General features: G+C 44.1%; 1 protein-coding gene and 1 pseudogene across 3 annotated transcripts in view; one reads left to right on the top strand and one right to left on the bottom strand.

Moving 5' to 3' along the window:
* The window catches only part of B4GALT4 (beta-1,4-galactosyltransferase 4), a 35,361-nt gene that overhangs the window by 12,298 nt on the left and 9,145 nt on the right, over window positions 1–13,918 (bottom strand). The window contains exons 1-3 of one of the 3 annotated variants that reach the window (XM_059687774.1): window positions 8,086–8,214; window positions 4,355–4,750; window positions 933–1,165 (exon numbers count right to left, since the gene is read on the bottom strand). In XM_059687774.1, the coding sequence (XP_059543757.1) occupies window positions 933–1,165; window positions 4,355–4,607 (486 nt within the window). In that variant the 5' untranslated portion in view covers window positions 4,608–4,750; window positions 8,086–8,214. Of the gene's footprint in view, window positions 1–932; window positions 1,166–4,354; window positions 4,751–8,020; window positions 8,045–8,085; window positions 8,215–13,918 lie in introns of those variants that run through there. The other 2 variants (XM_059687775.1, XM_059687773.1) reach the window with 2 other exon arrangements.
* The window catches only part of LOC132229607 (F-box/WD repeat-containing protein 11-like), a 35,494-nt pseudogene continuing 33,421 nt past the window's right edge, over window positions 11,846–13,918 (top strand).

Genomic DNA, 13,918 nt, shown 5'->3' with positions numbered 1-13,918 from the left:
CTAAAATAATAGGCATAGAGGTATTGTATATATACATTAATTTTCAAAAGCCCCAGTTTATTATAAAATATACATTGCAGAGCTATACATACCCTCTGATGTGTCAAAAGTTTTCATTAAACAAATATTACTGGTTATAACCAATAGCAAGGATGCAATTAATGATTTCTGCTTGCATTTTTAGCATATGTAAGGATTTGAGGGGAAATTTTTGGAAGGCCCAGGGCAGTTTTGAAAAGCTAGACATGGACGTTTAAGTTGATGCCTTATTTTTCTTTCAATAAACATTAATATCAAATAAAGATATCTTTAATTACCCACTCCACTTTGCGCTAAACTCTTCAAATGCTAACACTGACACTGTGTTCCTACGAAATCATGCTTCTGGAAGCCAAATAAGTAAATCAAGAAACAAAAAAAAGGGGGGGGGAGGAGAAAGTGAAAACTAAACATGTTTTACATAAGAAATAGTGGCAAACTTAAAGGCAGAATAGTGGAGAGGGCCATAGAACTCCATGCTATGAACACACAGTAGTCTGTCAAATCCTGCTAGATCCCCAGTGAGTAGCCACACTCAATCATGCAAAACAATTCCAATGTCTCATTGTGTAGTGTATAACGACGCAGAGGGAAACGTAGGTCTATCTCAGGGGGAAACTGTAGGGCAGCCATTGGCGAACATGGAAGGGCTCACAACAAAACAGGCCTCCTCTGGAGGTTTAGTGAAGGGGCAGTGAAGTTTCCCAGCACTTAGCTCCATCACTCCACACTCTGGGACAAGAATTTCTTTCACTCCTTTCAAGGATGAACAAGGTAAGAGATCCCTCCTTTGACAACAGTTTGATGTGCCTTTTAACCAAGACAGACAGGTGGCCAAGTACCTCAGAGAGAGGAGAATCTGAGGCAGAGCCCTGGTCTGTCCCCACACTCACCTGGTGGATGATGTAGATGCCATATTCCAGCTGCTGCCTCTGCAAGAAGGGATGAAGATGTTCTAGCAGGTACATCAGGTGTCTCTCTCGGTTCCGGTGTGGAATGAGGATGGCAACCCGCTGCAAAGCCTTACATTCCTCGGGGTGATACCGGCCTCTGTGCACTTTGGGATTTTCTGCCTGCACGTCTTCCAGAGTAAGATCTGGTTTGAAAACGAGCTTGTCCTGACCTCCTACAATTAAAACAGAACACAAGAAACAACAGTAGCTCTCTCCTTAAGTGTTGATAGGCTGGCATGAGCGAGTACACATGTAAGCATTTAGAACATTGCCTGGCACTGTATGAGTGCTAGCTTTTATTATTACTACTTCAAAGCCTCATTTGGTCATAAACTACAACTGCAGAATGATATGACTCAGGTTTTTGGCTACAAAAGCCAGAAAGTGACATATAAGAGCATTCCCTTGTGACTGGATAGCCAACTTCGGCTCAGTGATTCAGCCATAAATTAGAAATGCATTCTGTCCTGATGACCCTGGTGAAAAGCAGAGGGCAAGACTAGACTAACTTCAAATGTGCTCTATCCACTTTTCCTTCTCAAAGTTCCAAAGGAGGGTGAAGCCTCTTATAAAATCAAGAGTGTTCCGTGGGATCAAGCTCATGGACAAGACCCCTTACCCACTCCTTCCCTGGGCTCTGAGGAGCTATCCTAGCTCCTTGGAGGTAAAAGAGCATAAGGATGTAGAAACTAGCCTCACTCCCTAACCCAGCGATGGCAGGCATGTGCCATCGTAGCAGACATCCCCGATGGAGCATTTGCTCTGCGAGTCCGGACACAGCCTGGTGGGATGAAACCCAGGAGCCGTCCATGGTAACCAATCTCATGCAAGACTTTGAAGATCAGGCTGAAGACAGGGACCCTCCTCTTGGGTCTGAATGAACAGGGAATACTGACTGGAAAGAAATGAAACAGAGCGCAGGGAACTGAGCCACACTTCCTTGAAGCTCCATACACACTGGTCAGGCTGTAAGATCTCATGTTGCTTGCAAGTAGTGCTCTCCTCTTCTGAGCCAAACAACTGCAGGTCCTTCCTATGTATGTCACGGTGCCTCGCTCCCTGTGACCATCCCCTCCCTACCCTGGCTGTGGCTGCTGAGACCAGGCTCCAGCGTCCATGAAGTAAAGACTCTGCCAACAGCACCAAGGGCAAGTGACTGTTTCCAGCCACCTGAGGAGAGTAACTCCTGGAGGCTCTGCATGTGACCAGAGTCAGCAAGGCACTGAGGCCCTAAAAACAAACGCTAAGAAAAGGAGTAAGAAGAAAGGCAAGCTAGCGGGGCCGCTGCCAGGCCACAGAGCTTCTGGGAGATGATGGTGTGGCTGTTGAGGTGGTTTCCTGTGTAGCCTGTTAATAAACCCCATCATCCGAGTTACCCTGCTGCGCCTCTCTTCTTGGCCCCTGAAAGAGCCCCGTGCAGCAGGTCTGATATAAGGCAGTCCCCTTGCTCACTTTCTCATTGCCATGATTTTTTATGATCCTAACCTTCCAGTTCCTGCTTCCACGTCCTCTATCAGCCTCCTACCACCCTCAGTTTTTGTCCCTTCTGGCCCATCTTCCTCCATCTCTAATTATGACACCCTCTTAATCCAGGTCCTTGCTCAGTTTTGTGTCACTGCCCATCTATTTCTGTTATTGTTAATCCTCACCTGAGGACATTTTTTCATCGGTTTTCAGAGAGAGTGGAAGGGAGGGAGGGGGAGAGAGAGAGAGACATCAATGTGAGAGATACATCAATTGGTGGCCTCCTGCTCCCTCTCTGACTAGGGCCAGGGATCAAGCCTATAAACCAGGTATGTGCCCTTAACCAGGAACCAAACCTGCCACCCTTCAGTGCACAGGCCAATGCTCTAACCACTGAGAACACAGGCCAGAGCTGCCCATCTATTCTTATAAATGCAAATATGGCTTAAATACGCTGTGAGGATTTTGAACAAGGAGGATAATACCGTCAGATTTGCACTTCAATAACTCATTTTCCTATCCCAGCTTGTGTAATTTCTGAGCAGAATAATTCCCTCACACAATTCAGAGTAACGTTTTGGCTTTTCCAGGACTCGGTAGAGAGAAGCATGCCAATAGGAACACAGTACAAGACTGTGATTCCATTAGGAAAGCAGGTCTGCAGGTTTTTGTAAAGAGCAAAAAGCCTCCGAAGAGCCCCAGGTTGCCCCACGGAGAGTTAATTGCATGTACACAGAGGGCCACCTCTACAGGACAGGGAGGGGCACGGGCTCTGCAGGCTGGAAGGGCTCACCCTGCCTGCATCCTGCCCACACGCTGTGCCCTGAGGCAGAAAGACAAGCGTATGAACACACTGTGGTCAGCACCACAACAGGAATATAGGCAGACACACAGGGAGCATGAGATGAACTCTGGGGCAAGCCCCAGAAACCTTTCGGGAAGAGAAGTTATCTAAGCTAGACTTTTTGTGAATACACAGGAATCCACCAGGCAGACACGAATTGAGAAAAAGGCATCCCGGAAAAGGGAACAATATGTAGGCTCAGTGCCTGACAGACCATCAGCATTTAATGTCCTAAAGAATCAGAGGTGTGCTCGAACCTTTGTGGGTTATAGACAATATCGCAGTGGGGTTGTTCTAATTAACGTGTTCGCTAAAACCAGTTCACTGCTGATTTAAACTGAAAGGCAACACATCAAAGGGGAACATACAACATATTTAAGAAATAACCACTAAATGCAACACTGAAGGACGGACTCAATCCTGTCCTTCCACTCCATACTTTTGGCCAAAGAGATGCTAGCAGATGGGGCACAAATGGAGGCCTGACTGGCTTGTATTTCTCCACTTGTGGTCTGCAGATGCCAGGAGAGAAGTGCCCAGGCCAGCCCCTTAGTCCCAAGGATGAGAGACCTTTGGAGCAGGACCACCAGCCTAAACCAACTGACCCCGAGCTCACGCCACAGACTTGCGAGCTAAATAAATAATGCCTGTTGACGTTTCCAGCTGGACAATAAAAGTGGATGTGCGCATATAGTGGAAGACTCTGCATCAGCCATATGGACACAGCTCACAAACATAACGTCGAACAACGGGAGTTCAGACACAAAGGAGTACACAGTGCATGTTTCCAAGTAGGCAGAGTTCAAAAGCAGGGGAGTCTGTGAGTGGGTTACAATCCCTAAGTAAGGGTCGTGACTGAAAGAATGGGAACGCCTAGGGTCCCACGAAGATTCCATTTCATAATTTACATGCCGCTACACAGGTATGTTCACTTTGTGAAACTTAGTTGAGCTGGGCACTTCTGATCTTTGTACTTTTCTGTATATGTATCTAGTAAAAAAATTTTATGTAGCACTTGTAAAAAAGAGAGCAAGAAAGAAAAACAAATACTCACTGAGGTGTGGAGAGACGGAAGGGCAGTCGTCCAGGTCTGCTCTTTTCACAGAGGCTTCGTCAGCCAGAGTTTCTTTCTCCCCCAAAACCACGGCCTTTTTGAAAGTAGTAATGAAATCCTTTGCTTTAGGAATCTCCTGAATAGCACTCACAAAGTAGTTGCTGGTGGCCCACCCCACCACCGTCAGGCATAAACTAAAAAGCAAGAGTAACCGGAGTTTGTAGGAAAGGAAGGAAGTCACGTGGAAGCCCATGTCTTGTTATGTGAGCAGATGGGTCACTCCGCCTCACTGTGGGCGAGAAGCTTCCAGTTCAACTTTTCCAATCCGAGTGCACGCTCGGTGACAGCTGAAGACGCAGTGCCTGCTTGTGCTCAGTAGTTCTGCTCCAACAATCTCTGGAAGGCAAGCACAAAGACGTGTTTCTGATGGAAATCCTACCCTGCGATGATTCACGTCACACGTCAGCGAGAACTGAAAACCTATCCCCCAGGGAACCTGACTGACAGTAATGGGAGTTCTCCAGCGAGGGTTTAGAGATCAGAAACTCAGAGACTTTCAAGGCAGAAGGTCCCAGCCATCTATACATCACAGGAGTTCTCTCTGGGTCATCTCTGTCACCCAGGAAGAAAGCCATGCCCAGATATTAGGAGGAGAAAGCAGAGACAGGAAATGCCTCCTCAGCTTTGAGCCGGCACAGCCTAAAATACAGCTGTAAGGGTCCTCTTCCTGGCACAGCTGTAAGAGAAGGTTAACCACCTGTGAAATACTGTTACGGGGAACAAGACAGAAGCTCTATCCTGTGAGAGTTAGAAAAACGTGTTCCTCAAAAACAGGGATGAAAAATCAAGGATTTTCACAATGAGGCACTGCATGGGCACATCCCAACAGGTGGGGGAGAGGGCAAGAAACATAAGAGAAGCCCAATGCAGGAGGTCAATCATCTACAAGAATAACAGGTAAAACTGGTTACAGTCAGGGGTTTTGATTCAGACAGAAACTATAACTCCACCACATATTGGCCCTGAAACCTGTCTTCTTATCTATAAAACTAGTGGCCCAGTGCACAAAATTTGTGCACGGGGGTGGGGGGGGGTGTCCCTCAGCTCAGCCTGCACCCTCTCCAATCTGGGACCCCTCGAAGGATGTCCGACTGCCGGTTTAGGCCCCATCCCTGTGGGATGGGGCCTAAACTGGCAGTCGGACATCCCCCTCACAATCTGGGACTGCTGGCTCCCAACTGCTCGCCTGCCTGCCTGCCTGATTGCCCCTAACCGCTTCTGCCTGCCAGCCTGATCACCCCCTAACCACTCCCCTGCCAGCCTGATTGAAGCCTAACTGCTACTCTGCTGGCCCAGTTGCCCCTAACTGCCCTCCCCTGCCGACCTGGTTGCCCTAACTGCCCTCACCTGTAGGCCTGGTCCCCCTCCAACTGCCCTCCCCTGCAGGCCATCTTGTGCCCACATGGGGGAGGCCATCTTGTGTGAGGGCATGACAGTCAATTTGCATATTACTGCTTTATCATATAGGATGGGGGTAAATATAGTACCTACCCAGAGAGGTTACTGTGGGACTGGATGACCTAATATATTCATACATCACATGTTAGCCCACTTCCTGGTGTACAGGAGGCACCCACTACCTGGTGACAATCGCTGTTGATATTGTTATATGCTTTACTTTAAGTAACTTTAGGTTAGGAATGCCCAACAGGCAGACACACTGGAGGTCGGCAGAACCACCTTTCTATGTTTTTCACTGTCATTTGATAAACTGCCATGCTGATTTCATACTTAAGTATAAATCAATCTCTGAGGCCACATAAGTGAGGGCCCAGCTGGACCATGGAGAGTGCACTAAGGTGATGAAGGTGGTGAGTAGCAATACTCCCACATCCTCTCTGCATTGCCAAAATCACACCTCTCCTCAAATTCTAAACATGTTAACAGAAGAACAAAGAAATGCTAAAACCAGGGCATAATAATCTCTATAGCCAAACATATCCTCAATTATATGAATAGAATGAATATTTTCTATACCAAGTGATAACACAGAAACGCTTATGATTAAATTTTAAGTAACAAAAATGAAACAGAGAAAACAAACTCTATGTGTGTGTATGATTACTACTGAAATTATAGAAATAAGAAAACTCTAGAAAAAAAATATAGCCAAAAGCTAGCAATAATTGTATCAGGAGTATGGGATTAGCCAAGGATATATTTTTCTCTTTTCTTTTCCAAATTTTGTATAATACACTTCTGTCTTTTTATAATGAAAACAAAGTTGCTTTTAAATGAGATGTGGGGATGTGGTAATTTACTATGAAAAAAAAAAACAAAGTCTTAGCTACTTTCAAAAGGGCCTCATACTTACTGAAGGGTAGTATTTCAAAATGTAGCTGAAGGCTAGTTTGAGGGAAGCCTAGAAAGCATTTCTCTCTAGACACAACGTAATAGATGGAGGTTAGGTTCTTGGGTCAAACCACAAAAGAGAGGTTTTGACCCAGCAAGCAATTAAACAGTATGACCTGTGTTTAGTCTTGAAGGTACCTAAAAAATAACAGTAATAACAGCTAATAAGAGTGGTTTATTTATGCATTTACTCTGTGCCATGTAATGTGGTTAAATCACTTTATCACCTTATTTAATTCTCATTTCAACCTTACGAGCTAAGAATTATTAGTCTCCTCATTTTATAGATGAAAAAATGAAGGTTTAGAGAAATTAAAGAACTTGCCCAAGACACACAAGTAGTAAGTGGTGAAGCTGGGATCTGAGCCCACGTGGTCAGCCCCAAAGTCTGGGCTTCTGCCATATCCTTCACATGGACATTTCAATCTCTCTCCTTGTGGCCCGGGTGCAGCCAACACAAACCCTGTCCATAGGCAGAGTTTTCTTTAGCAGCCTCCTATCTCTCTCCCACATCCTCCTGTCCCTTTCCTCGGGCCTGTTTGTTCAACGGGCTTCCTGAAGTTTCTTCTCTTCCCTCCAGGTAAGCCTGCAGATTCCTGGGGCCAATCAGACAACCTTGTGGACTTAATGGCAGGAAGCACAAATGCTAGGATTGCCAATAGCTTTTGATTAAAATCTCAATCTTGGAAAATTTGGACTGGAAGCATTGTTTTTCTAAGAGCTGCTTGTGGAGGGATGGTGCCCTAACAGGGACACTCACCTGCCTGAAAGGACTTCTGATCACAGAACTACAGTGCATGCACACACACACATTCTGCAGAGGGAGGGAGTGTTTTTTAGAGAGAGTTAAAAACCTACCCAAGTAGTGAGTTAGGAATAGGCATAGACTACTGCTGCTGAACTGCAGCCCAATTTGTCCAAAGATAAGAAATTCATTATAAAAGCAAGGGGCCATCCTTATGATCTATAATAATAAAAGCATAATATGCTAATTAGACCAGACGTCCTTCCGGACGACCTTCCGGACGAAGCCAGGGCTGCGAGGGAAGCCAGTGCTGGCAGCTGGGGGAAGGAAGGCCTACTCTTGCACAAATTTCATGCATCAGGCCTTCCTTTTTAAGTTAACTAATTATTAGTTACCTTAATAATTAACTAATAAGTAGCTAATTATTAGTTACTTAATAATTAGCTCTTCATTGCTAACCCTGCTTATTGAGACTATGTTGGATCCAATGAAAAGTAATCACTTCTTACTTTTTCTAGTCTTAGTGCTCTCCTCAAAACTGACTATACAGGGAGCCAGCACGAAGGAAGCTCACGTGTGAGGTCTCCGTGGTCCTGTGAGTGAACATCCAAGGTGCAAACTGTCTCTAATACAGCTGATTTTCATGAGAGATCTCCCCAGCCTGCTTATCAGCTAAGGAACTGAAGACAATCCCTTTAGGCATGTTTCCCCAGCTAGAAAACAGTAAAAAAAATAATTTACAATAGTTGCTGTAAGAATTTAATGAGCGTATATACACAGACACACCTCGTACATTCCAGGAACATGCTAAAATGTGATTCATGCTCAAATTTTACCAGAATGCTAATAAAGATAATGTTATCTCTGAAGTTACATATTGAATACAGATTATTTTTATTTTCTATTTCTCTGTAACTTCCTATTCTTCCTTCAATTAGTATATGTTATTCCTATAATTTAAAAAAAGATGATTTTTTTTAACAAAAATTCTTTTTAGGGCAGGTAACTTCTGGTTGGTGTTTGGGGAAAATGTTATCAGAACAGACTTACTCATAATAAAATTTTAAAAACTGGGAGACCCGGAACTCTCTCTGAAGAGAGTTTTCTATTTCAATCAAGGTTCTCTTGAAGGAAAGAGGAAACATGGCTGAAGAAAACAAATTCAGGTAACATGAAAGAAGTTATTTTAGGGCAAGACTTGCCACCCTTTTCCTTTCTAGAAGTTTGCCCTAGAGTTAGTTCAAAAATAATGTTTTCATAATTTTGTGTTTCCTCTTCTCAATTCAACCAGTCTTTTCTGAGCACCCGCTATTTTCAGGCATAGTGCTGGGCATACAAAGGAAAGACAAAGGGAACTGAGGTAAAGTCCTTACACCAGTGGTTCTCAGCCTTCCTAATGCCGCGACCCTTTAATACAGTTCCTCCTGTTGTGGTGACCCCCAACCCTCAAATTATTTTCGTTGCTACTTCAAAACTGTAATTTTGCTACTGTTATGAATCGTAATGTAAATATCTGATATGCAGGCTGTATTTTCATTGTTACAAATTGAACATAATTAAAGCATAGTGATTAATCACAAAAACAACATGTAATTATATATGTGTTTTCCGATGGTCTTAGGCGACCCCTGTGAAAGGGTGGTTCGACCCCCAAAGGAGTCGCAACCCACAGGGTGAGAACCACTGCCTTACACTCAGAGATTATTTCAATCCTTTCTTAGACTTTAATGTTTGTGATCTGTTTTCAAATAGGCCAGCCCCACCTCAAAAATGGGGAAATAAATTAAATAAGATGGCAAAATATGGAGAAGTACTAAAGCTAGGTGGTAAGTCTGAGAGGGTTCGTTCGTTTGCTTTTTCTCTCTACTTTTGTATATGCTTGAAACTTTCCATGACAATAAAAGAAAAAAAATCTAGTAAGGAAGACAAGCTATAACAAAAGGTAAATCGGGCCTGGCTGGCATGGCTCAGTGGTTGAGCATCAACCTCTGAACCAGGAGGTCACAGTTCGATTCCGGTCAGGGCACATGCCTGGGTTGTGGGCTCAAGCCCCAGTAGGGGGCATGCAGGAGGCAGCCAATCAATGATTCCCTCTCATTATTGATATTTCTATCTCTCTCTCCCTTTCCCTTCCTCTCTGATATTAATAAAAATATATATTTTTAAAAAGGTCAATCTGCATGGATGATAAGTATTATTCCTAGAGAAACTTTACACACACAAATAATGCACCACCATGGGGGGTGGGGAGGAGAAACAGAAGGTGTCACTCCACAAATATTTACTAAGCACTTAATCACCAGGAGGAAAAGATGTGGTTTCCATTCAGCGGCCAAAGGTGCCAAAATAGCATTCTAATGTTTCTAAATCCATCTGGTAATCCTGGAGACATCTCAGAGTGGGCATGCTGTGGCCGCAGGCACACGATCCTACTCCGGTGGCTTTCTCTGGGGCAGCACCAGTGGAGAGGTTGAAAATTGCCACTCCTTTCACTCCTGCAGAGTTCCTGAGAGCTGACTATTTTTCCCACATCGTCCTACCTTCCTTGGGCCTCTGGTATTCATGCTCCTGATTATAGCACCTTTGTGTGGGTTCTGAATCATCACTGCCCAGACCCTAATGAAGCAATGGTTCTTTGGTTGGGGGGCAAAGGTGGGCTAGAAGTAGTCATTTACACTCAAAGCCATTTAAACTCAAAGACTGAGCTCCTAGTGGCCCAAACTGGAAGCATCTGAGCAAGAAAATAATGATGGTGTGGATAAAAATCTGTAAGAAATCACAAATTCCTAACTGGGCAGGTCATGGTGGGTAGTCACACCTCAGGCCTATAACTTGTTTAGTGAAAGGTTATTAAACAATCCTTGTCCATTGTTCTTGTGCAGCTAGGTTAACACACCTTGGAAATGACAGAAGTAATTGCCTCAAAGGCGCAACCTTTGAGAGAAAACAGAATTTTAACTATCCTGTAATTCAAGATAGTATATAATCTTAACTATCCTATAATCCAACCCTGCTTTGCTTTCTCCCACCTTCATGTAATCTTCCTTATGTTCTCTCCTTAATTTCAAACACATAAAAGAAACTACAAAACTGTTATTCTCCAAAGCATCTGAGGCCTTGCTTTCTAGCAACTGTCAGTTTGGCTCAAATAAATTCTTATGAAAATTCTCTATATGTTTGGATGTTTCTTATGTGGACAACAGCATTGTATTGTAACCTTCAGAATAAACTGAATATCCATGAGTTCACAATGATATAAATGATCAAATAAACTTCCAATTAATAAGGAAGCAGGAGATGAAAAAAATCACCATTAGGCAACACCACTGCACTAATTGTCCAGACAAGAACCACCATGGGTGCTCAAATTAATGGGTGAAAATTTGAGAATAAACAGTTTGCATCGTCTCAAAATATCTCCTCCAGGATAATTATTAACTACAAAAGAAAAGACAACGTTAGCTTTATAGGGGAGAAACCTAGCAAATATCACCTTAACTAAGTGATCAAAGTTAATATCACCTGTGATAAGACCTCTCAACTTCATGAATCAGTGGTAATATAACACTCTCTCTAATCGGTACTCTTCTACAAAACTTTATTCTACAAAATAATTAACTGGTACTCTTCAAAAGGGTCCAAATAATGAAAGACAGGGAAAAAACTGGAACTATCTCAAACTGGAGCAGACAAGGGGAAATAACTAAATGCAATTAGTAGTGTCCTGGATGGAATACGGAAACAGAAAGAGGAATCATTTGGAAGCTAGAGTAGGTGTGATTACCGCCTCTGCCTCGGCCATCACCTCCTCTGTTCTCTGCTGCCCCCAGAGAGTGAGGCGGGGCTCTGGAGTCACCATGGAGCCCTATTTGCCGATGGAGGACAAGACCAGGGAGCCCGCGACCCACCACTCCATGGACCCTTCCTTCCATTTCTTGGTGCCTATCCTTTGCCACTGACACCACGGTGGGTACAGGAATTGCTTTCTGTCTTTCAACAGTTACTGGAGTGCTTGTCTGGGAGAAAGCTGGATACAGTAAATGGAAAAAATCTTGGAAGCTGCTTGACAGCTGTCGTTTCTCAGACCAGTCTGAAAGAGATATGCTCATTCGTTGGATTGGTGGATCTGAAGTACAAAATAATTTCTAGATAAGTAATGAGATGTCACCTGTGATCATCTCCAAAAAGAGGCCATCGGAAGGAACTATCACAGAGAAAAACCTGTGTATTAAGTTTTGACCAGCGGTCTGAAGCAGATCAAATGGAAGTTGTGGAGCACCTTGTTTCCCAAAGGTCATTAGCAACATGGACCTACTGGCTTGTCCCTGACGCCCATGCTGCACGGGGACCCCATGACCACTTCACCAGAGCAAAGCTTAGATCGCAAAGCAGGAGACATTCTTTTCGACCTGGATCCCAGGTCTCTGCATGTGGCAGAGCTGGTCTGCAAAGAAAGGCAGCAAGTGATCTCCCAAGAGATGCTTTGGAAGAAGCTGACGGAACGAATGGTGGGCACGGACCCTCCCTGGAAGTGACTTTCAGAAAGAAGAGGGTGGGATTGGTGCCTGTTTAAAAATAGAGCCACAGCCCTGGCCAGGTGGCTCAGTTAGTTGGAGCATCATCCCGTACACCAAAAGGCTGCGGGTTCAATTCCCAGTCAGGGCATATACCTAGGTGTGGGTTTGATCCCCAGTCAGGGCGCATATGAGAAGCAACTGATGGATGCTTCTCTTTCTCTCTCTCTCTCTCTCTTCCTCTCTCTCTAAAATCAATAAACATATACTTAGCTGAGGATAAATAAATTAGTTAAAATAAAAATAGACCCCCAGGTAGCTCTCCCAATTCACTTTATAGACGACAGATTCCAACTGCTAGTGAGAACCTCACAGCTTGCAGAGGATTCAGTGTCCCCCTGAAAATAGTGAAGGTGTCTACTGTTCACACTATGATGATGAAAAAATTATCAATGGCCTATGAAATAATTCTATTAAGATCTGGGATAAAACCAGCTTGGAATGTTTGAAAGTGTTAATGGTGCACACGGGCTCTGTCCTTTGTCTCCAGGATGACACGTATCATTGTGACTAGCTCTTCAGACTCTACAGTGAGGGTCTGGGATCGTAACATGAGTGAAGTTCTGAACATGTTGATGCACCATAAGGCTGGACTGCACTGACGCTTCAGCAATGGACTGATGGTGACCTGTTCCAAGGACAGCTCCAACGCTGTGTAGGACATGGCTCTGCCAAACCGATTTCACTCTGCTCCTGGTTGCCCACTGTGCTGCTGTCAATGTAGCAGACTTTGATGATAATACACTGTATCTGCCTCTGGTGACAGACCATCAAAGTCTGGAGCAGGAGTACCTGTGAATTTGTTCGTACTCTGAATGGGCTCAAGCAAGGCATTGCCTGGCTCCAGTACAGGGACTGGTTGGTTGTTAGGGAATCATCAGATAGGTCATACCATCAAGCTATGGGATACTAAATGTGGCACCTGTTTAAAGCAACACGAAGAATTGGCCCAATGCATCCATTTGACAACAAAAGGATTGTCAGTGGGGCCTAAGATGGAAAAATTAAAGCTTGGGGCTTGCAAGTTGCTCTCGACCCTTGAGCCCCAGCAAGCACATTGTGTTTGCACACATAGGTAGAACATTCTGGGTGTGTGTTTGCACAGCTTGATGAATTGCAAATCACTAGCAACTCTCATGATGACACTACTTTGATTTGAGATTTCTTAAATGTGCCTTCCAGTACCAGGATGAGACCTGTTCTCCCTCCATAACATACACTTCATCTCCAGGTAACAGCCTGCACTTTACCCCTTTCAGGCTTCCCAGTCTTGAAGTACTGGCTAAATGTCTACCGATACCTAAGGGTGTTCTTCACAGCTGAGTTATGAAGTTGTAGATGGTTCTAGATGCTGGGTAGATGCAAAGCAGCCTAACTCTAAGTACTGGTATTTCTCACTGCCCATTCTGGCCTCCACTTTAAGGTTCCTTAGCTTCACTGACTTCAAGCAGGACAGAAGCCCTTTTCCTCCCTCTATCAGGGAAAAACAAATAAATGCTTCAAATGTAAATTGTTCATATAATAGGAACACAGTTTGTTCCCCAGAAGTAAATGGACAGTCAAGAGAAGACTTGGCTTCTCATTTATAGTGCTCTGCACTTTGGTCTGATATTAAGAAACAGCATTCTTCTTTGGTGAAATTTTGGGTGCCAGCACCTACCCAGAATGTCCAGGGCTGTCCTTTTCAAAAGTTAGCATTCCCCTTTTGAATGTCCATGTCATTCTGAATTCTGTCTTATATTAGGAACATGTTGGACAATGGGAAAAATTTCTCTGGATCAGTGGTTCTCAACCTTCCTAATGCCACGACCCTTTAATACAGTTCCTCATGTT

This window comes from Myotis daubentonii, chromosome 3 (assembly GCF_963259705.1).
Source record: "Myotis daubentonii chromosome 3, mMyoDau2.1, whole genome shotgun sequence".
Classification (NCBI taxonomy): Eukaryota; Metazoa; Chordata; class Mammalia; order Chiroptera; family Vespertilionidae; genus Myotis; species Myotis daubentonii.
This window is presented reverse-complemented; position numbering and strand designations above follow the sequence as displayed.